The sequence below is a fragment of the Dipodomys merriami genome, unplaced genomic scaffold, assembly GCF_024711535.1.
Source record: "Dipodomys merriami isolate MVZ:Mamm:240054 unplaced genomic scaffold, mDipMer1.0.p SCAF_12, whole genome shotgun sequence".
Classification (NCBI taxonomy): Eukaryota; Metazoa; Chordata; class Mammalia; order Rodentia; family Heteromyidae; genus Dipodomys; species Dipodomys merriami.
The window spans coordinates 40961309-40984406 of NW_027202493.1; the positions used below are offsets into that span (position 1 = coordinate 40961309).

Here is a 23098-nt window from a genome sequence, read left to right on the forward strand (position 1 = left end):
ACATAATGGCAACTCTCTCTTAAACTGTCATTTGATATGTTTAACACTGGGTTTCATCTCGGAGTTTTAATAACTCACATTGATAGATATTTTTTGCTGTTTTATTAAATTCCATAAAATTAGATTTTCCTGTAATATCATAGTATGTTATTTTGTACTGTGATTGGAAGGAAAACCAAGAATTCCAACTCCAGGTAATAATTCCTGGCTTTCTTTTAACCCCACAGTTATATACTGAATTATAGATTCTCTATGTAGTTAAAGTTAGTTCTTTCTGTCTTTCTAATATAATTATGTAGCATCCTTATACTTCTGGATCTGTGTTTGCCAAATCAGATGATGATGATTGGTGTTTCTGTCCTTTGCATTTTGGGTATAGTGTCTGCAGTAGAACTTGCAGTTGGGTAACAGGATGTAAAATGGGGGGTGGGCCTGGGCTGTACCCAGGGGTCGACCACTTAACTCATTAACCTTGCCAGGCCCAAGTGTGATGGAGGAGAGCCAAGTGAGAACTTTGCATTAAAATGTAACTGCTTAGCTCTATATAGTAACTTTACTTTAACTTTCCTTTTTTAGCAATCAAATATTTGCAACTTGGAGAATATGGAGACCCCACCTTGTAGAGAAAAGAAAACTAATAAGAGGAAGTCTCAAGAAACCAAGTGTACAAACAAAACAGTTCCTAAAAAGAATCAGGTAAATCACCTAAATAGAATGTTGTGAGCCAGGATTGGTGATACAAGCCTGTCATCTCAGCACTCCAGAGGCTGAAGCAGTAAGGTAGAGACTCCCACGCCAGCCTGGCTTACACAGTGAGACAGAACAAAATTTAAAAATGTTTAAGAAGTGCTATGTTTATTGAAATACAGAAACATAACTTTTTTCATGTTATAATTGGACCTATGATTACTTAGGCTGTTTTATCCTAGAGTTGAACAGCCATGAGCCGTGTTCTACTCAGCCATTAAGTACCTGAGAGACAGTTTATCTTTGTGTCACATATATCTAGCACAATAAACAGTTAACACTAAGGAATGGAGTGGATTCTTGCCTTTGAACCTAATCCCACATCATCGTACCTTTTATTCTTTCTTTCCAGTTTTTATTTTCAATGAAGCAGGTTCTCGATTGCCTAGAAGTGTCACAGGTCCTCCTGTTTCAGGCTCCCACATGCTAGGATGCAAAGTATGTGCTACTGTGCTCAGTTTCTCAACATTTTAATGGACTTTCAGGTGCCTTTGGCTCATATGTATAATCATAGCTACTCAGGCTGATGGGGTCGTAGTTCAAAGCCAGCCTGGGAAGAAAAATTCACTGAAGTCCATTTCCAAAATAACCAGCAAAAAAAAAACAATCTTGGAGATGTGACTCACATGATTGAACACTTGCCTAGCAGACATGAAGCCCTAAGTTCATATCCCAGTACCACCAAAAAAAAAAAAAAAAAAAAAAAAAAGGAGGAAAGAAAGAAAAGAAGGAAGATCAGCTCTAGATTTGTTGTTCCTCCTTCCCTCTAGTACTGGATCACAGTAGTGTTCATGTTTTCAGACGCTGTCTGAAGTCTGGTCTCATTTTCCTCACGTTGCCATTCCACTGGAATTATTTTCTACTTGTTGAGTAACCTAGTTTCTGTAATCCGCACATACTTTTTAGTTGTGTTCTCCCTAGCCATCGACTACTGTATTGAGCATCAGAGTCTGGTGAGGGCTGATTTTTTTTTTTCCATCCATCCTTTTTTTTCTAGAATTCTACTCTTTACCTTCATCAATTAAAAATTTTTGGTTGATTGATAATTTTGGTTTGATTGATAATTATCAAGTTTGAAAACCAAATCTTCCTGATCCATACATGTGTGTTCACCTCCCTACTAGACAGCTTTTATTAAGCCATCGATTTTTTTTTTGTCATTTACATTTTTTTTTATTGTGAGAATACCCTACAGAGGAGTTACAATTACATGGGCAAGATAATGAAGTACATTTCTTATCAAGCATTGTTGCCTCCTCGTTGTTTCCCCTTCCCATCCCTTCCCATACTCCTCCCCTCCCTCCACTGATCCTCTCCCTACCCCCCACCAAAGTTGTTAAGTTCATTTTTCGACATAAAGATTTGTACATCTCATTGTTGCAATGGGTCCACCTGTATCCCTAGTTAAACGATTTGGTTTTTTCCCTTCCCCTCCACAAATAGCAACATCAAATTCAGTGAAAGTATGGGTTATACTGTGGGGGAGGGACATACAAAGCAACATAGAAATCATCTTATAAATATGATAGAAACAATTGCATGAAAGGAAAAAAAAAAACATTTGAATCTTATCTTGGGGTTCATTCCCCTAACATCAACTTGTCTGACCTTTTCTGCTTGACTCAGGCATATACTAGTTATTGCAAATAAGGGAAACCATGGGACCTATGTTTCTTTGGGCCTGGCTTACTTCACTTAATATAATTTTTTCCATGTCTTTCCATTTCCTAACAAATTGGACAATGCCATTCTTTCTGATGGAGGCATAGAATTCCATTGTGTATATATACCACATTTTCTTGATCCATTCATCTACTGAAGGGCATCTGGGTTGGTTCCATATCTTTGCTATGGTAAATAATGTTGCAATAAACATAGTTGTGCTGGTAGCTTTAGTGTGTTCTTGTTTGTGATCATTTGGGTAAATGCCCAAAAGTGGGATTGCTGGGTCATAGAGGAGCTCTATGTGGAATCTTTTGAGGAACCTCCATTCTGCTTTCCAAAGTGGTTGAACAAGTTTATACTCCCACCAACAATGCAGTAAGGTTCCCTTCTATCCACATCCTCTCCAGCATCTGTTGTTATTAGAGTTCTTGATTATAGCCATTCTAACTGGGGTGAGGTGGTATCTCAATGTTGTTTTGATTTGCATTTCTTTTATGGCTAGAGGGGTTGAGCATTTCTTCATGTGTCTATTGGCCATCCTTCTTTCCTCTTCAGAGAAGTTTCTCTTTAAGTCATTAGCCCACTTATTTATTGGGCAGTTGTTTCTTTGAAGATTTGTTGTTGGAGGATTTAATTTTTTTTTTGAGTTCCAGGTATATTTTAGATATGAGATCCTTGTCCATTGTATGGCTAGTGAAGATCTTCTCCCAATCCATGGGCTTTCTATTGATCTTGGGAGCTCTGTCCTTTGCCATGCAGAAGCTCTGCAATTTCATGCAATCCCATTTGTCCAACCTTTCTTTGATTTCTTGTGTTTCTGGGTCTCTATTAAAAAAATTTCGGCCTATGCCAAGGAGACCTAGGGTTTCTCCTATTCCATCCTGTAATGTTTTCAGAGTGTTTGCTTTGACTCCGAGGTCTTTGATCCATTTGGAGTTGATTCTGGTGCAGGGTGATATATAAGGATCTAGCTTTAGTTTTCTACAAGTAGTTAAAATTTTGCCAGCACCGTTTACTGAAGAGGCTGTCTTTCTTCCATTCTATTTTTTTTAGCTCCCTTATCAAAGATTAGATGGCTATAGGTCTTTAGGTTCATTTCTGGGTTTTCAAGTCTATTCCATTGGTCCTGGTGTCTGTTCTTGTGCCAGTATCAAGCTGTTTTGATTACTATGGCTTTGTAGTAGAGTTTGAAGTTTGGTATTGATATTCCTTCAGCACTGTTCTTTCTGTTAAGGATCGTTTTTTGCTATTCGGGGTCTTTTATTGTTCCATATGAATTTTTGGATTGCCTCTTCTATTTCCTTGAAAAATGAGGTTGGAGTATTGATAGGTATCGCATTGAATTTGTAGATTACCTTGGGAAGTATTGCCATTTTCACGATGTTGATCTTTCCAATCCGGGAGCGTGGGAGTTTTTGCCCCTTTCTAAGTTCTGTTTTGATTTCCTTTTCCAAGTTTTTAAAGTTTTCATCATAGAGGTCCTTCACTTCTTTGGTTAAGTTAATTCCTAGGTACTTTATTTTTTGTGGGGCTATTACGAATGGAGCTGCTTTCCTGATTTCAGCCACACTTTTCTCATTGTTGGCATATAGAAAAGCCATTGGTTTTTTAGGGTTAATTTTATACCCTGCTACTTTGCGAAAGTTTTGAATCACCTTGAGTAATTTGGGAGCGGAGTCCATGGGATTCTTTAAATACAAGATCATGTCATCTACAAAGGGAGAGTTTTACTTCTTTCCCTATTTGGATTCCTTTTATGTTTTCATCTTGTCTTATTGCTGTAGCTAGTTATTCTAATACTAGATTGAAGAGCAGTGGAGAGAGAGCATCCTTCTCTCGTTCCTGAGTTTAGAGGAAATGGCTTTAGTTTTTCATCATTGAGTATAATACTCGCTGTAGGTATGTCATATACAGCCTTTATTGTATTGAGGAAGGTTCCATGGATTCCTAGTTTTTCCAGAACCTTCATATAAATGGGTGTTGGATCTTGTCAAATGGTTTTTCTGCATCTATTGAGATAACCATGTGGTTCTTATTCTTGCTCTTGTTGATGTGATGAATTATGTTGATTTGTGTATATTGAACCAGCTTTGCATCCCTGAAATGAATCCTGTTTGATCGTGGTGTATGACTTTTTGGATGAATTGTTGATGTCGATTGGCCAAAATTTTGTTGAGAAGTTTTGCATCAATGTTCATCAAAGAAATGGGTCTATAGTTCTCTTTCTTTGATGAGTCCCTGCCTGGTTTTGGGATGAGGGTTATTATAGCTTCATAGAATGAATTTGGTAGTGAACTTTCTCTTTCAATTTCGTTGAAGAGTTGAAGGAGTATTGGTGTGAGTTCTGCTTTGAAGGCCTTGTAGAATTCCGCTGTAAAACCATCTGGTCCTGGGCTTCTCTTAGATAGGAGGTCTCTTATTGCTATTTCTATTTCAGTGCTTGATACGGGCCTGTTAAGATGGTTTAACTCATCTTGGTTTAGTTTTGTAAGCCATCGATTTAACCCCAACATGCACACCCAATGCAGCCCATAAACTTTCTTCTCAAACTCCCTAAAATGCTTTTCATGATTGAATGACATTGATACCCTTGACTCATCAAATCTAAATCCTGGTTTATTTTCTTTTGTTAGGTCACATTTTAAATGATAAAGATTCCTTTTGTTGGAAAAAATTGCCTAAGTTCAAAACTAAGCATATAACTTGTTCCATTTAATAACTGACTTCTTTCATATGTATACTTTTAAAAACGCTGATGAATAATGTACATCTATTTTTTTATATCAAATCAGTGACCACAGAATTCAAGAATTGACCATTAGCTTGTTCCAACTCCTTCCCATTCCCTGGTGAATTATTCTAATTTATGTAATAAAAGGAATAGACTTATAATAACCTTAGAAAGGGAAGGGAATGAGGGAGGTGTTAAGCAACAGACAGCAGCGCTCAACGAATTTCTAGAAGACGCGGCAGATGGGAACATGTTGACAGATAGAAGAGGTGGAAAGATTTACAGCTCAGAATGTGCTAGGAAGGAGCTAGAGGGATCTGGGAACCAGCCTGCCTATGGGAGTCCCAGGAGACTCAGCTCGGAATTGGCAGGTACAGTGGGTTTGGAGAGCAAGAAAGTGGTACTGAAAAAAAACAGATTCATGGAAGTCCTCTATGTGGAACACCGCGTAGCAGTTGGCACGTCGCCTGCTTCCCCCTTGAGCCCCATGGCAGATGTTGTCATCTAGGTTACAGCCCGAGTTCTGCCATTCAGGAAGTCTTCACCAGTGCCACAGCTGGCTCTTGCCTTCCAGCAAAGCCTGGCAGTGGATTTTCCCCAGGCTCCTACCTGGCCTGGCCCCACACAGAGTTCCTTGCAAGGAGGAGACTGAGCTGGAATGCGGACACCCTTATCAACTCATCCAGTCTTTTATTGTTGTTGTTTTGTCGTGGTCCTTGGGCTTGAACTCTGGGCCTGGGCGCCCTCAGCTCTTCAGCTCAAGGCCAGCGCTCTACCATATGAGCCACAGTGCCACTTCTGGTTTTCTGGTGGTTTATTGGAGATGAGTCTCACTGACTTTCCTGCCCGGGCTGGCTTTGAACCTCAATCCTCAGATCTCTGCCTCCTGATTAGTTAGGATTACAGGCGTGAGCCACCGGCGCCTGGCTCATCCAGTCTTTTCTTAAATAAGAATTAGAAGGTTGATATTCATTCATTCATTCATTCATAGTTGCTGAGTAGCCTTGTCCGTGCTGGGCACTGTTAGAGGTATTAGACCATCTGTATAAACAAAGTCATGCTAAAAAAGGGATGTTTTTTCTTCCTTGTTTAAACTTACTTGAAGATTCAAAAAAAACTCACATAACCTCCAGACTCCTAGCACATTGGGAAGGAATGGGAAGATGAGAGTGGCCAGCACTCCTAGCCCGGGTTGGTCCCGTGCTACACCTCACGTGCTAACTCCCACCCCACCCCAACCTTGTGTCTCGTGTGTGTATGTGTGTGTGTGTGTGTGTGTGTGTGTGCGTGCACACGTGTGCACACGTGCACACATGCTACTGCAGTGGCCACCTCTCAGAAGAGGACAGGTGCACAGTTGAGTTACTTGACTAAGGCTGTGGAGCAGTTATGTGGGAGAAACGATTCCAATGCTCAGTATCTGGCACCAGGGGATGAATGTTTCTCTTTTGAAATTCGTCTGTGAGCCCCACCTTCAGATTTTTCTTTTCTCTTGGCTTTGGCATCCATTGACCAAGCCAGCATTCCCCATCTGCTCCACGGAATGTCAGCAGATGTTCCCTGAGAAAAGAAGTTTGATGGAGAAACATTGCACCCGGCATTCTCTTTCTGTGTAGAGAGATTATTTACACTGAGAACTTCTCAGAGTCTTAATGTTAAATGTATGTTATATATCACCAAGAGGCACATTCATCATGTGCAGTTCTAAAATTGTTTTCTTGTGGAATGTTGTGTTTGGTTCTGTTTTTATAGCTGTCGAAATCTCAAGGAACAAAGTTCTGCGCTATTTTTGTGCTCTTTGAATCTCATCCACTCTCTTTTCTTTTTAAAGTACTTTAAGTAGTTGTTCAAAGGATCCTTGATTCAACATACCAGTTTATGCAACAATGTATCTCAATCAGTGTCATCTCTGCCATCTCCTCCCCGCATCTCTCCTCACCCACCTTTAACGTCTCTTTCTCCTAAGTCTTCTGGTTATCATCCCATGATTTTTCTTCGTTGGGTGAGAGGAAGCTCGAGGTGTTCACACTTCGCTGCACCCGCAGGGAGGCCTCCTTGCTTTGCCTTGATGCTTTGCACACACGGCCTCTGCTGCTGGCAGTTGGTGACTGCTGCTCCTACCTGGGTACCCTGGCTCTGGACTGCTGGAACTTATCCTTGGTCTGTGTTTGCTGCCCCGCTTTAAGATCCTGCATATTGTTCCTTTTCTTTCAAAAGCCCTAATTGGGCAGAACCGTTCTTCTGAACTCTGACTAGGCCATCGTGCTTTCTGCAGGCCAGGTCACCGAGTGGCCACACAGTCTGTCCTGCCCATGGCTCCGGCCCAGGCACACCGCTAACACCATGTCCTGTGTGTGCCTGTCTCATCACACACGGTATTACCAGGCACGTGGCAGTTTCTCCATGGATGTTGGAATGAATTCTGTTTCTCAAAAGCATGTTTATCTTGAAAGCCTGTGAGGATATTTTCATTCCTTTTGCTCTAATTTTTTTTTTCTTTTGTTGGTTTGTGGGCTTGAACTCAGGGCCTGGGTGCCGTCTCTGGGCTCTTTTGTTTGCTCAAGGCTAGTACCCTATCACTCTGAGCCACAGCTTCACTTCTGGTTTTTGAATGGTTAGTCAGAGATGAGACTTTCATGGGGCCTTTTCTGCCCAGGCTGGCTTTGAACCATGATCCTCAAATCTCAGCCTCCTGAGTGCTGGAATTACAGGCGTGAGCCACCCAGCACCTGGCCCTTATCTTTGTGGAGTGTTTGAGTTTCCCTAGAGTCTTCTCCATATGAAACTGTCTTTTTTTCTTTGTAACAGAACATGTTTTTCATTTGTTAATTGATTGTTCTGTGATTCTGTATTCCAGAAGTATTTAAACATTTTTGAGTTTCATGAACATTTCTTTCTATTGTGGAAAATTGGTTATTGCTGAGCCTTGTGTATCTATCTTCTAATGCTTGCTAAAACCCTTTCTCGTCGTTACCTTTTTCTGTTTTGCCTGAGGAGCTTGTACATGCTAGGCACAGCACTCTTCTACTGAGCCAAACCCCAGCCCCTGTAATTTCTCCATTTTAATCACAGTTAATGTATTTGTTTGAATTGGTTGAGCTAGCTTTGTGTGTCTTCAGGTTGTATCTAAATGCCTGTGGTTTCTTCTCTGAGGCCTGTGAACAGGAAACCGGTTCCAGTAGCCATCAGCAGGTAACTTAGGCTAAGATAATCTGTGATATTATACGACTACGTCCTATTGAGGACAAATGCCTCTTGTCCAGATGTGCAGGATCCAATCTGGGCTCTTGTTTATCCAGCAGTTACTTTGGCAAGTAGAGGAAGCTGTTGTACAGTGTGTGTGTTGGATTCTGTTTCCTATTTTTCTGACTTTGCGTAATTTACTTTATTTCCTACCCAAAAATTTCGAATAGAATAAAATCTTACATTTTCTGGTAAAAACCATATAGTAATAAGTTTTAAAGGGCAAAATGTATGTGTGGTACGTGGCGCTACGTGTTTCTCAAGCATTTTAACACATCTCCTCAGGTTGGAAAAAGCTGCAGAAGGAAGAAAGGAAAGGGGAAGAAGAATACTCAGAAGTCTTTATATGGGGAAAGAGACATTGCTTCCAAGAAGCCCCTCCTGAGCCCCATTCCTGAGCTGCCTGAGGGCAACGAGATGACGCCTTCAGGCCCCGGCTTCTGGAGCACTTGTTCAGGTATCTGCCCTTCTCCTCCCTCTTTGTTCCAGTTCCCTTCCTTCCCTCTCCCACTCACTGTGCAAACTGCGCATGTGTGAATCTAGCCAGGACCGCAGGAAGCATGAGGCTGTCCTCATTCATGACCCAGCAGCTCAGGACCCAGAGCCCCTGACCACTGCACGCAGTTCCCGGGGGAAGTTAGTTCTGATGTCCTACAATTTGCTGCTTAAAGAATTTTGTCACAATGAATTGCATTTGGTTGCCTTACTGAAGAAGGCAGTAACTCAATATTAGATAATTCAATATTGGATACATCTCATAAGATGTATATAACTTTTTAGAAAACAAATAACTTTGCAAAAATTATTAATATATATATAAATTTTGAGGACAAAAATTAAAAAATTTGCCCCACACTGTTTCCTTAGAGATGATATCTTCTAGGAATAATACAAACTAAGATTATTACCTCGAAAGTAGTGTTTATAAGCAAAGATCAAGGTTAGTTAAATAAGAAATGGCTTGGAGTTGCTATTGGCTCTTAATGCCTGAGTTTTAACGTGACTAATGTGGCCACTTGGCATGTTGATATTTGCACGGAATAATTTTTAAAAGAATAACGACCTTTGTCCGTCATCCACTATGGTTATTGATGAGGAGTTTATTGATGAGGAGTTGTAATTCATAGGCTCAGGGATGGAGGAGGTACATTCACCCGAGGGTGAATGGAGAAATGAAGACCGCCTACCGCCTGCCCCTGCTTCACGCACCTGTCTTTTCTCGTGGGCCGGGGGACCGGAGGGCACTGACTCCACCGCTTTTAAGGTCGCCCAAAGCCGCTGATAAATTTCCAGGAAATGCCAGTACTAGAAACAAACATGTTTGTACCCAAGGATGTCACTAAAGGGTTACAGGCAGTTTCCCTTCCTGCTTTCTCTCTATCCTCTCTTGTTCTCCTCCTTGTCCCCGCCGACCTTTTCCCTGATCCGTTGGATTTAATGAACAATTCGGTTTCTGGTGATATTAAGTGTCAGAGCTACGGAAGAGCCCAGCTGCTGGCCGGGCTGTAGGCCTCGCCGGAGCCCACCGCCAGCCCCACGCCCCGCGGGAGCTCTTGGAAGCCGTGCTTTGCCTAGGCTGGTGCTCAGGGTTGGCTGTGTGCGATCTGGGTTTGTCCTTGCGCTCCTCCTCCCAGCAGCTCCGACCAGCGTGGTCCCCGGGCGGGCGGGCTGGAGACCTCCCCACTGGAGAGCTGGCACCTCCCGTGGCCTTTCCACCACCGGGAGGTGGCCTGAGAGGCTCCTGGCGGGGCAAGTGGGTCGGAGACGGCGGGGAGAGACCCAGAATACAGTGCTCCAGACGCCGGTGGTTGACAGAGGACTTAGAGCTGGGCATCCTGGCGGCTGCTCTGCCCTCACAGAGTTCCCGCGGGCCAAGCCTGAAACCCCGGGGCGGAGGCCGCGGCCGCGTGCAGGCCGGCTGGCTGGCGAGCCCGAGGCCCGCGCCCGCCCTGTGCCGCCCGCCCCGTGCCCGTGCCCACGACTGAGCCTTGTTCGCACCCCGCAGGTGACCGCAGCGCCCTGGGCCTGGAGGACGCGCGCGCCAGCGACGCCGCCAGACGCAGAAACCTGTTCCCGGTGCGCCCCGATCTCCAGGTCCCCACGCGTCCCCACTTCCCCCCGGACAGCCCCGCAGCGCCTGCGCCCGAGGCGGGGCCGCGCGCCGGGTTGGGCGACGGAGCCCCCGAAGCAGAGAGCCGGCCGGGAAGTGCGGGCGCCCCGGAACCCCCCGAGGGGGACCCCGCGCCCCGCGAGCGTCCACGCGGCCCGGAGCTGGCTGCTGCGGGCCCAAGTGCGCGAGAGCTTTGCCCCGGCTCCGAATCCACAGAGGGTGCGAGCGGGAAGCGTGAGCGCGGAGACTGCGCTGCAGAGGGACAGCGGCCGCGTGAGCAAGGCGCGGGGGACCCACGGGGAGAGGCCCCCACCGCGGAGGACGCTGCGGGGCGGCCTGCGGACGCAGACCCCAGCTCCAGGCCCAAGAGGCCGCGGGGGCGCCCCCCACGCCGTCCCCGCTGCCCGGGCCCTGCGCACGTGGAGACCCGGGAGAGCCACGGCCCGGGCGTCCACGTGGAGACCGCGGAGAGCCTTGGCCCTCCCCACGGCCCGGACGTCCACGCGGGTCCTGCAGAGAGCCTTGGTCCTCCCCACGGCCCGGGCATCCACGCGGGGCCCGCGGAGATCCTTGGTCCTCCACACGGCCCGGGCATTGGCTCAGGGTCCTCGGAGAGCCTTGGTTCTCCCCACGGCCCGGGAGTCCACGCGGGGTCCTCGGAGAGCCTTGGTCCTCCCCACGGCCCGGGAGTCCGTGCGGAGACCTCGGAGAGCCTTGGTCCTCCCCACGGCCCGGGCATCGGCGCAGGGTCCTCGGAGAGCCTTGGTTCTCCCCACGGCCCGGGCATCGGCGCAGGGTCCTCGGAGAGCCTTGGTCCTCCCCACGGCCCGGGAGTCCACGCGGGGTCCGCGGAGAGCCTTGGTTCTCCCCACGGCCCGGGCATCGGCGCAGGGTCCTCGGAGAGCCTTGGTCCTCCCCACGGCCCGGGAGTCCACGCGGGGTCCTCGGAGAGCCTTGGTTCTCCCCACGGCCCGGGCGTCCATGCGGAGACCTCGGAGAGCCTTGGCCCTCCCCACGGCCCGGGCGTCCACGCAGGGCCCACGGAGAGCCTTGGCCCTCCCCACGGCCCGGGCGTCCACGCGGGGCCCACGGAGAGCCTTGGCCCTCCCCACGGCCCGGGCGTCCATGCGGGGCCCACGGAGAGCCTTGGCCCTCCCCACGGCCCGGGCGTGGACGCGGCCCGGCTCTGCCAGGAGCTGGCCGAGGCCATGGAGCAGTCCCTGTGCGCAGCCGGCGTCCAGCCCAGGGTGCGCCGCAGCTCCCGGCTCCAGAGAGACTCCTGCGGCCAGGGGCTGGTGTGGGTGCCCGCGCCCCCCGCGTCCAGGCGGAGGACCGTGGGCGCGGTGGACAGCGGGGGGCCCGGCGCCCCCGGCGGAGGGACTGAGGAGCGCCCGCCCGCCGTCCCCATCCCGGTGCCCCCGCAGCGCTGGTGGCGGCGGAGCTGCAGCTCCACGCTGGCCAGCGCGCCCGAGGCCCCCCAGCCCTTGGGCCGGCCCAGACCCCGGGGCCGGCCCCACCAGCCGGCGCCCTGAGCCGCTCCCCTGCCACGCCCCGTCCCCCCATCTCAGTGCCCTGCCCTTTGTAACAATAAAAACCGCGCAAGTCGACGGACTTCGAAGGAGAAATGAGTGTGTCCGTCATTGGAAGCGGAGGCAGAAGCGCGGTCTAGCGGACGTCCCGCACACTGGTAAAGGCTTTCGCTGTTACCTACGGACAGGGTCCTTTCAGAACCCCACTATAGGCCCGACTTTAATTCTCACATCTGAAGCGCTCTCCACCACCAGGCGTTTAGGCTGTTGTCAAAGCAAACCTGAGAAGTGACTTTTGATTTTGGGGTTCGTTTTTTTAGGTAAAATGGATAGAAATAGTGGAACTTTATGAAAACTAAGGTAATGTAAACTTGAAAACATACAATGAGATGGTAGAGGCTGAAATGATTAAAAGTCTTCTAGCAATTAGGAAAATGGAGATCTTGGGACCCGATTTGGGTTGCATTTAAGAGAAAGTTTGATGCCTCATCTGCCTTCAATGAAGTTTTTACTTTAATAAGTTAACATCAAATCTTAACATTTCAGAAAAACCCCTTCAGTGAGAATTTCGGCAGCCTACCATTGTAAATGAATGAATAATTTAGGCAGAACTAATGTGAAAGCATGCTTTCAACAAGATTCTCTGTGCTTTGAACATAGAGGGAGAGACTGGTGTTTCATGAAAATAGAGCATTTTCATCTTTAAAAGACCAGATTCACTTTATTTAACTTTGTCACAGGTAATTTGGGACTTAATTCATGATTTTCCATTTAAAAATGTGCAAAGCAGAAACTCTTGAAGGAGTTCTAGAAAATTAGTTCACTAACCAGAACTGGTAGCACACTGCTTTCTCTTTCAACATCATTTTCAGCAGCTTCATTTTCCATCTCATAATATCTGCTGCAGTTGCTTGCCTGTTTCTTTGCTTCATCTTTTGCACATTTCCTATGAATGTTTCGGTGGTTCAGATTGGAAATCTAAATTGCTGTCTATTTGGACTCTGTGAATGCTTATAAATCGTTCTGTCATTAAACAGTTGTCTCTGAAATCCTGTAAATCCTTAAGTTCTCTCTGTCCTTGATTGCAGAAACATGTTAACAAATAGAGCTCCCAATAAATAACACAACAGGGAAGAAAGCTCCCGCTGGGCAGCCGTTTCCCCCTTGTAGATGGAGACTATTTGTTACCGCCCTGGCACCGGCAGGTCTGGAGCTCCTGCTGGTCAGGGCTAATGTATTTTACATTAACACCCAGAGCCATCCCAGCCTCTTGCTGCTCAAGGGTAGATTGTCCAAACGTTTCTTTAATCTTCACATGTAAGTTATTTAGGGTTTGGTATGGTGGTCAAATCCATATCACTGACAACAAACTGAAAAAAGACTGACTTAGGACGATTTTTGGTTTATAATGAAAATAACAAGAACAAAAGTTTTTCAGAAACCTGAGTTGGAAGTTTAAAAAACATGTTTGCATCGCTCTTTTGTTAAAGGTGAAGGTTAAAAACCTATTGTCATCAGCCTTCCCACCTTCCTGAAAATCTAGCACCTCCTTGTCTACTGACACCCACAGTTGAAAGCTTACAGTTTACCAGTTCTGTTTCAGTGTTTCATGAGAAATATTTTTTTGGTTTTTATGCCACAAACATTAGCAGTTTTTCTCAAAAGGCCAGGTCTGAAAAATCAAATAGTCGCATTCTTACCCAAAGATTTCATAAACTGTTTGGTCATGCTCGCTTCCTTTACTATTTCTTTCCGGGAATGTTTAAATCAGAGACACAGCTTCAAGGTAGTTTTTTCCTGCCTTTTTCCGTCCCTCATCTTCCCCTGTCCCTGCAGGTTCCTGCTTCTTCCAGAAGGTGGCAGTGTGACACCTCAAGTTTTCCCTTGTGATAGCGGAAGACCCAGGCCTGCTCTCACCTCCTGTTCCCTGTGCCTTGCTCTATTAGCCCAAATCACAGGTTTCCATTAGAACAGTACAGAATTGAGAAGGAGAACCCCACACGGACACCGTCCATCTCACCCAGCTCTGTGTGCTAACACAATGGGGTTACCACGTATGCACCCTTCTGCAAGCAAACTTCAGAAAAGTACAGTGAAAATTCCCTGCTTGGGATTACACAGTTTTGATTTCTGTTTTTCCTTGTTGGCAAGTACTGGGGTTTGAATCACTCTTCCACTGGAGCCACACTCCTAGCTTCTTTGTACTTAGCTTTGGTTTTGGGTAGAGAGGGTCTTGCACTTTTGCCTGGGCTAGCCATGATCTTCCTGCCTTCTGCCTCCCGAGTAGCTGGGATTACAGACGTGTTCCACCATACCTGGTCTCTGTCTCCAGATTTTGCTATTGAAAATTGTGCCACACAGGGCTTGTGTGAAAACGTCAGTATGACAAAGCGATGGTTTTGAAGTTCTTTTGTGTAGATGGGAACTGGCGAGCAAGCCCCTGTTGCACACTTGGCATCCTTGCCTTTGTTTCCATCATTTTTTTTTCCTGTTACTTTTTTCCACTTGGCCTGTGTTTTCTCTCACTGTACCTTCACCAGAACTCTATAGAGATGAGGGACACATTTAGAGCTGGCCTAACCAGGACAAAGCTGTTGACAGGTCTTATAGCGTGACATACATTCGATGGAAACACATTTGGGGCCAGGTGTATGGAGGTAAGAAACCATCCGGTAAAGTTGACTGAAAAAGAGCACATACAACAGTAAAGTAATAGAATATTTCCAGCATCTTGATCACTCTGCGAGCCCCACCCTTCACAGCTGCTCATCTGATTTTTCTTTATGGCTCTGCCTTTCCTAGAATGTCATAGACATGAGATCATGTAGTGTCACTCTGTGTCTGCTTTTGAGATTTATGTTCTGTGGCACAAGTAGTGTGTTGTTGAGTAGTATCCCATGTTCTAAGTATACCAGCATGTGTTTGCCCGTTCAATACTTGATGGATATTTGCATTGCTTATGTTTTTGGCTGTTGTCAATAAAGCTACTCTCCATTTACATGTGTTTTTTTTTAATAGACATGTATTCGTTTATCTTGGATTTCAGGAATGTGTGGATGGCATGTTTCCTGCAGTGTCTGCGCTGTTGGGCATTTGTATGGCTAGCATGCTGAGGTTATTTGGTAGCATGTAGCGTTGTCCACCGTTTCCACGTAGCCGTGTTTGGAAGTGCGTGGGATTGAGCGATGCTGGCTTGTACTCTCCAGCAGCCGGTGATGTGGGAAATAACCCGTGAGGCTGCCTTCGTGAGATGTGCCTTTGGTTCTTTAACTCATTGTTCTGTTGTTTTCCTGTTGATAGTGACGTTTTACTATTACTGAGTTAGAAGTATTTTTTAAATGTAGGTCCTGTATTTTTCTTTTCCTTGGTCTGGTTTATCTTATTTTCTTGAAAAACAGAAGAGGAGCAGTTTTTGGGTTTTTTTTTAAAGTGCTTTTTACTTTTTGTGTCTTTAGAAATTTTCCAAGATCTCACAGTTTTTTCCTCTCCTCCATTCTCTTCTAGAACTTTTACAGTTTTACTTCTCCTGTAAGTCTGAAATCTACTTGGAGTCTGTTGTGTCAGATGAGGGTAGGCTTTTTGTGCTTTTTGTTTTGTTTTTGTTTCAGCATTTGCTGAACGCGTATCCATTCCCCGTGGATTACGTGGTACTTGTGTTGAAGTCCTGTGCCCTTCTAGCTCGGCTCTTTCTGACTTCGTTCCATTGCTCTATCATGTCTACTCCTGTGCCAGCATTGGGGCATCTTGCAATCTTTTTTTCCCTCCTGTGCCTTTTTATCATAATATGGTTAAAGTTATTGTGGGGCAGGGCAGGAGAGACAGAGGCCAGTAGAAGAAAAGTTAGCCCACTGTCCAGGAGCTCGCTGCCTTGTACAGAGGAGAGGCCGGCCGGGCTGGGGAGTCAGAGTTCTGAGACTGAGGCCAGAGGCCTGTGCGCTCAGTCCAGCCCTCCCTGAACCGGTTCCCTGCGGCTCGAATATTCCACATCATCATCCTGTGTGGCTGGGAGATTGGTTGCCATCCATTCCCCCTTTCTGAATGTGGCAGTCTAGATAGCAGTAAGAAAAGTAAATTGAATGAAGGCTCAAAATCAAGCTTGCTAAAAAAAACTTTTTTTTAAGAAAGGATAACTTTATCTTTACAAATCAAAGTGGTAAAAAAAAAGCTTAGTATAAAAATGGTTACTACATGCCTTAACGTTTGGGAATTATTCCTTAACACGGGAATGTGTTCAGCAGGCCACCCAGGTGGACAGATTATATAGATTTACTGATAATGCATTTGCCAGGCATGTATTCAACAATTACTGTGCACCAGGCTTCCACCTCTAAGTACGATCACGGTCCAGATGCTCTGTTTTCTCCAAGGAGCAGAAGGACACTGAGGACGAGGGGGTGAACAAGCGCTGCCCTCACCGCCAGCCCTCCAGGTGGCACTGCTCTGGCAGACAGGGAGGGGGTGGGGGGAGCAGGGCTGGAAAGATGTCAAGAGGCAGAATGGGCTCCACACTCGGGTTTCCATTCAGAGGCCAGGCTGTGGGTGTTAACTGCTCCAGTCATGACTTCCATCATACTTTAGCCTACAAATATGACTGGACAAAGCATGGGTTTGAAACTGCACAGCTTGCAAATTGTACGTACAAGTTAGAAACTTCAATGCTATGCATTTCTGTCAAACTCCTAGGTGTCTTTGTCCCCTGCAGAATTTCACTCTGGGTTTGAAATCTTAGATCAAGTGACTGGAATTAGCATTAAAATAAATAACTGAGCAAAGTTTAGTCTTAAGTTCAGCTTGCTTGCTAGGTTGGTGCTCTGACACTTGAACTATACTTCCAGCTCTGCCTTTTGCTGGTTATTATTGCATAGCCTCTGAGGTACAAAGATTGTTCATTTTCTAAGTCCTAAGGATTTCCAGTTTGTCTTATGTTCTGGCATGCCATTGTACATTCCTTGATGAATTTCTGCTTTAAAAAAATTAAGCCACAAGTAGCAGAGTGTTTTAAATGAGAACAGTAATTATGCCAATCAGCAGACACCAATTTTTCTTCTGTTATCTTCAACCAAGATCATATTTATCTTGGTTAGGACCTGCAAGATTCATTAGAAAAATGTTTGGGGGGGGGCTGGGAAGGTGGCTCAGTGGTAGAGCGCTTGCCTTGCATGCCTGAGGCCCTGGGTTCGATTCCTCAGCACCACATAAGCAAAAAGAAAAAAGCCAGAAATGGCGCTGTGGCTCAAGTGGTAGAGAGCTAGCCTTGAGCTGAAGAGCTAAGGGACAGTGCCCAGGCCCAGAGTTCAGGCCCCACGACTGGACCCAAAAAAAAAAAGAAAGAAAGAAATATGTTTGGGAACCGAGGAAGTTGGAATTAAAGCACTTTTTGGAACTGCTACTATTATTGGTGCTTTCAGCATTATATCACATATGAAAGGGGAGAAGATGGGCATGACTAGTGGAGAAAAATACAAGCTTGCGTTTTGTCAGGTTGGCTGGAATTTCACCCTGAGATTTCCAGTGAGTGAGGAGCTGACTTGTTTAGTACAATAGAAATGACTTGGGGTGCAAACAGACTGGCATTTTGAGTTTTCGATGTAACAGAGAAGCTCAAATCACATTACCTTTTGTAAAGCTCTTAATTCCTCATGTGTATGCCTGTGAATTTTTTTAAGCTGTGAAGTTTGAAGGTCACTATTAAATCTGTTTCCAACATCTAATTACTTATTTCATAACCTTCACCCCGGCTAGAATTTAGTTTACAAAAGTTCCACTGTGGTCATCTTTCCTGACCTTAAACATAGTGATTTGATAGTGGTATTTCTGATTTTGTCATATAAAACCAAGCTGCATTTACAGTATTATCATAGCCAAGGTGCCTGTCCGTAAAGAAGGAAATTATATCAGCGTTCTCTGTATGGGGCTGTCAGATGTCTGCTAAGTGTTAACAAAAGTCTGTCCTACGAATGTTTGTTTCAAACTGGAATCTTTTTTTTTTTTAAGTATAAAATTGCTTTCAAGTGGTTGAAACCAAAGAGAAAATGAATAAAAGAATTTTTCTGTTCAAGGAAGTTTAGTGCAATTTATACCAGTTACTTGATTGTAAAATGGCCCATTTCAAATACCTACCATTTAAAAACATTCAAGCTGTCCAAATCACATTTATTCACTGCAGAGCAAAGACACGCAGGCAACTAATCTTGTCTTTTCTTGTTTTAAGCATACATTGGGAGCGAAGATTTCAAAAGTAATCCTTAACTCAGACCTGAAAAACCTGGTGTTGGTCTTGGGTGGGTTCCAGTGACCCCGTGCCCCCCTCTTCCTGTCCCCTGTGTCCATTTGGAACTGGGTAGCCATTTTTGTTTTTGGAAGGGAAAGGAGACAGATATAATGAATGACTTTTATTGTGCAATATTTCAAACTCTCTTGAATGCATTGGAATGGGATGGAAACTGTTCTGCCCTGTGTCGTAGCCAAAACAAACAAAACCTATTCCCTAAACCTGGAGGTGCATTTCTCTCAAAGTGCCAGTGGAGTTCAGCATTCAAGCAAGAACCTGGCTTGACAATTTTTAGCCCTCTTTTGGCTGACTATTAGGATAGGTCATAGCCAAAGCAAATACCTTGGGAAAAATTAATGCACATATTTACAGCTTGCAGGTGGCATTTTTTTTTTTTTAGCTCTTAAAAGTTGGGAGATTTGTCTTAAGGAATTACATTTGTGGTAATACTTTTTAACTAGACCGCTTTCTTGCTAATATTTTTCAAATGAACTCTGATAATGTAACTCCAAATGTAAATAAATTCTACAGAGGTCCCTGAAGAGTGATAAATACTTGCATTTAAGTATTTAAACCTTTAGAGATGACTAAGAATTGGAATTCTAGGAATATCAAACCAGGAAATACTAAGGGCCCTAGATAGTAACCTTTTGTGCCCCCCACCCCACCCCAATCCACCTTAAGACGTATCAATGGCTCTTTGTGACGGGGTCTCTAGCACTGTTTACTGCACCCCTGCCCCCACTCACACTTAGGTTGTTAAGTACCCCCACAGCATCCTCGGGGAGAAAGTTCTACACAATCAAGATAATTCATTCCATAATAATACCATCCAGTTTCATGACCCCGACAGAACATATTTATTAGCCCTGTAATATCTTGGAATTTACAATACCTATGACCAACAGGCCCTTGGTTTGTGTCTTAACCAAGAGGCATGGAAAGGGATTGTAAGAGGTGGCCAGCCTCACAGTGGTAGGCAAGGTTTCCTCCTCCTTTTAAGGTCTTCCTTTTGAAATTGAAAATCTGGTGTTTGCTGACCAGTACTAAGTCATGGATAATTGAACAGATACTAAACAAGTGCTGTCTGCATCCTGCATCAAAATTAGGAACGCGTCACCAAGATGCAAGGATTCCTGCTCTGCAAGTACAGTCAAGGCCAGTGACCAGCCTGGCTGCCATGTTCGGGACGTAGAGTCTGTTTTGTGTCGTTTGTCCTGAGTAAGTGGGTGGTTATTGAGGCTCCCGGTAGTTGAGCTGTCAGGGTGCTAGGCCAGTGTGCAATGCAAAAGGAAGAAGAACAGGCACTAGAAATTTCTTGGGATTAAAAAGCAAGCTCTAACATTTTTTATTTTAAAATGCCATTTTAAATTCTTAATATTCTAAGGATATTTTGAGAGACACGACATTCTTCTTTGAGTAAACTTATGCTGACTGAACACTGATTTGTCTCAATTGTGTGTGTGTGTGTGTGTGTGTGTGTGTGTGTGTGTGTGTGTGTGTGTGTGTGTGTGTGTGTGTGTGTGTGTGTATCCCCATATGTCTGTCTGTCTATCTGGGGCTTGAACTCAGGGCTGGGTGCTGTCCCTGAGCTGCTTTTTCACTCAAGGCTAGTGTTTGGCCACTTGAGCCACAGCTCCACTTCCAGCTTCTGAGTGGTTAATTGTAGATAAGAATCTCACTGACTTGTTTGCTTGGGCTGGCTTCAAACCACAATTCTCAGACCTCAGCCTCCTCAGTAGCTAGGGTGACAGGCATGAGACTAGCACCTTCTCAATACTGTACGATTTTAACCCCATGAGAACTGAAGGTAACTTCTTCCCCAAAGTAACTTATTTTTTGATTAAAAAAAAAAAATCTCTTAATTCCCACTGTGGCTCCTTTCCCCTCAGAGAAACAACCCTTTTTCCCTTTCAATAATTAATTTAGGTCCATCCAGTTATATAATCCATTTATGACCCTTAATAGAGGCTTTGTCAAATGTTGGATTTTTGTTTTGGATTTGATTTTTGTGCACTTCACAGAGTAAGACACACAAAACACATGAGGCACTGTCATGGGTCTTCGCATGGAAATCCAGAGCAAGACATAGTGTTCTAATCTCATAAATAAGTTGTGGTACGGGAAGAGATTGGACAGGACTGGGCTGTTTATGGGTGTGAATTCGCTGCCTCTGTCTGAGACGTAGGCAGCAGGAAGTCCTGCCACTGGTGCACCACTGCTCCTAGCACCACTGCTGACATCCGCAGTCAGTCATCCAGACCCTCAAGAAGAACAATCACAAGTTACGTCTGTTCTCTTCAAATAAATTCCATTACCTTCTCTAAGAGACATATTTGGGAATCGGAGATTCTAATCAGAAGAATCCAGAAGGAACCCCGTCATTAGAATTATTTCTTCTTCATTCAGGTGCCAACACTTCAAATAGACCATTCCGTCAACTTGTCCCTAACTCTGAGGCCTGGCCTACACTAACTACTTGCCCAGTTTCCTGTGGCTGGCCTGGAAATCCCCACAGGGACTTGGGCCCCGCATCTCAAGAAAGCATGGCAGGCATGCCCCTGTCACTTTGGAGGTGGGTGTCCTTTGGACATTTTCCTGTTCTCCCCTTTCTCTGCCTGCCATGTACAAGCTAAGAGCTGTGAGCATCAGGCCAAACGCTGTAACGATATTAAGATGTTTTCTTCAACCTTGTCCCCAGAAAGATTCTCTTTCCAAAAGATTGTGCTCCTCTGGGCATTACATCATGAATTGATTCAGTTCTTGGAGGAAGACACTGGACAAAATAGAATAGATGACCTCGTGGGGAGACATACTTAGGTTGTTAAGTAGTCCCTTCAGAAAGCTGAGAAACTGCTTATATATGGCCGCACCGGCTTGACCTTTCACCTTCCTGCAGCCGAGCACGGAGCTTTGATTCTGTAAAGGTTTATGTTTGCAGGGGAATCAGAACGTTTCTCCTTTATTTCTTAAGGAACACAAGTCTTCTCTGTGCTTGACATGACTCATACTTGCTGGTGTTTCATGAGCTGGGTTCTACCACTAGGGCCCTGGGACAGGTTGAAAGGCGGTAGCCACCAAGTGCTGTCCCTGCCATGTAGAACCTGGCTTCTCCATGTTCAGCAAGAAGGGGTAGGGGGCAGCTGCGGTGGCGATGGATGCTTGATATATTGAACTGTCCCCAGAAGATGTTTGGGCATCGTGCCCAACAGAAAAGAAGGCAACACTTGTCAAACATTTGGAAGGCCTCCATTGCTGTGCTCATACAGATAGTGTGGGCTCGTGAGCAAGAGCCATGCTGGAGGAGAGGATCGAGTTTCCTCTTTCTTGGGAACTGCTTCTGGGATAAGGATGTTCATGATGGATGGAATAACGCCTATCCAATAAAGAGTGCACTAAGAAATGTGGGAGCTCTTTTCTTTTCCAAGATCACAAGTTGGAGTGGAAAGGGGACCGTGTAGAATTGGCCGTGTCCCGCTGCTGGCCTCAGCTCATGGTGATTTGGAATGCAGCATGGAGGGGAGGGAGAAGGAACGGGAGGGATGGAATAACAGAGAGCCTTTCAGCACCAAAGGCCCATCTGGTGACTAGAATCTTGTTGGTGTCCAAAGCCTGCTTCACAGACTATAAGGCCATGTGGAAGAGCCGGCTGGCCAGCTCCATTGGCAGGATGGATGCAAACTGGATGGGTAGGGTCTTTTCTCTTGTTTCTGAGCATGTCAGCGAATCTCAATGATTGTCTTGTCTCATAAATCTCCAGTGAGAAGATTAGCAGAGCCTCCCCAGAGCTCTGCTCTGTATTCCTTTATCCCAATAAAATGGCTGAGTGACTCCAAGCCAGAGCCCCGACTCAGCCTAGACGAGGGTTCAGCTCTGTTTCTAAGGTGAGGGCACCAGACACCAGCCAAAGCCCCTGCTGGACTGTGGTGGGTAAAACATGGAGGGCACCATGTCTCTCTACTCTCTCGGCAACTTCCCGTGAAAGTATAGTTATTGCAAAATGTTTTAGCTGGTGCTGGTGGCTCATGCCTGAAATCCTAGCTACTCAGGAGGCAGAGATAGGAAGATTGAAGTTCAAAGCCAGCACACACAGGAAAGTTCTTGGTACTCATCTCCAAGTAACCAGCAAAAAGCCAGAAGTGGAGCTATGACTCAAGTGGTAGAGCTCTACTTTTGAGGAAAAAGTCAAAAGAGAACAAGAGGCCCTGAGTTCAAGCCCCAGTACTAGCGTGCGTGTGTGCGCACACCCACACACACCCACACACACAGACTTTTAAGAGGTAAAGTGCTTAATACAACCATAGCAAGAGTCTGTCTCAGTTGCCAGATATGGCAATTTTTTTTGATGTGGCTGCCATGGAAATCAGTTCCAGCAAGCCCACCTTATTCACAGATTTATTACACATGCTTTTGAGCAAGGGTAGTCATAAATAAATACAGCAATAGGTGAAAGAAATTTCAAAAACTAAAACTTAAAAAAAAAATCCTGCAGCCCTCACCCAGCTCTGTGGATGTGTTACCAGCAGATCCCACGAGGGATGTTTACTTTTGAGAACATCTGTCTCTCAAAAGCGAAGGTGCCCCCCAAACAAGGTAAAAGCGAATGTGCTTTGTGTGAGTGATGAAGTGAACTTTTTGGATTTGTTGATAGGCGTCCTGTCTTTCACGGAAGTTGGGTAGCATTGTGGGAGTTAAAAACATCACGCGTGGTATAGTACTGACCTCTGTCCTGACCTCACCCCCAACTACGGGGGGGGGGTCTCAGTCATCACCTCAGCCCCAACGCCTTGCTCCAGTGCCCG

The 23098-nt window shown here is 45.5% G+C and overlaps 1 protein-coding gene across 3 annotated transcripts in view; it reads left to right on the forward strand.

The window, feature by feature from the left end:
- Cdca2 (cell division cycle associated 2) overlaps nucleotides 1–12104 on the forward strand; it is a 34447-nt gene extending 22343 nt beyond the window's left edge. For all 3 annotated transcript variants that reach the window (XM_070016689.1, XM_070016688.1, XM_070016690.1), the window contains exons 13-15: nucleotides 577–696; nucleotides 8672–8843; nucleotides 10392–12104. In XM_070016689.1, the coding sequence (XP_069872790.1) occupies nucleotides 577–696; nucleotides 8672–8843; nucleotides 10392–12028 (1929 nt within the window). In that variant the 3' untranslated portion in view covers nucleotides 12029–12104. The remainder of the gene's footprint in view (nucleotides 1–576; nucleotides 697–8671; nucleotides 8844–10391) is intronic.
- The last annotated feature ends 10994 nt before the right edge of the window (nucleotides 12105–23098 follow it).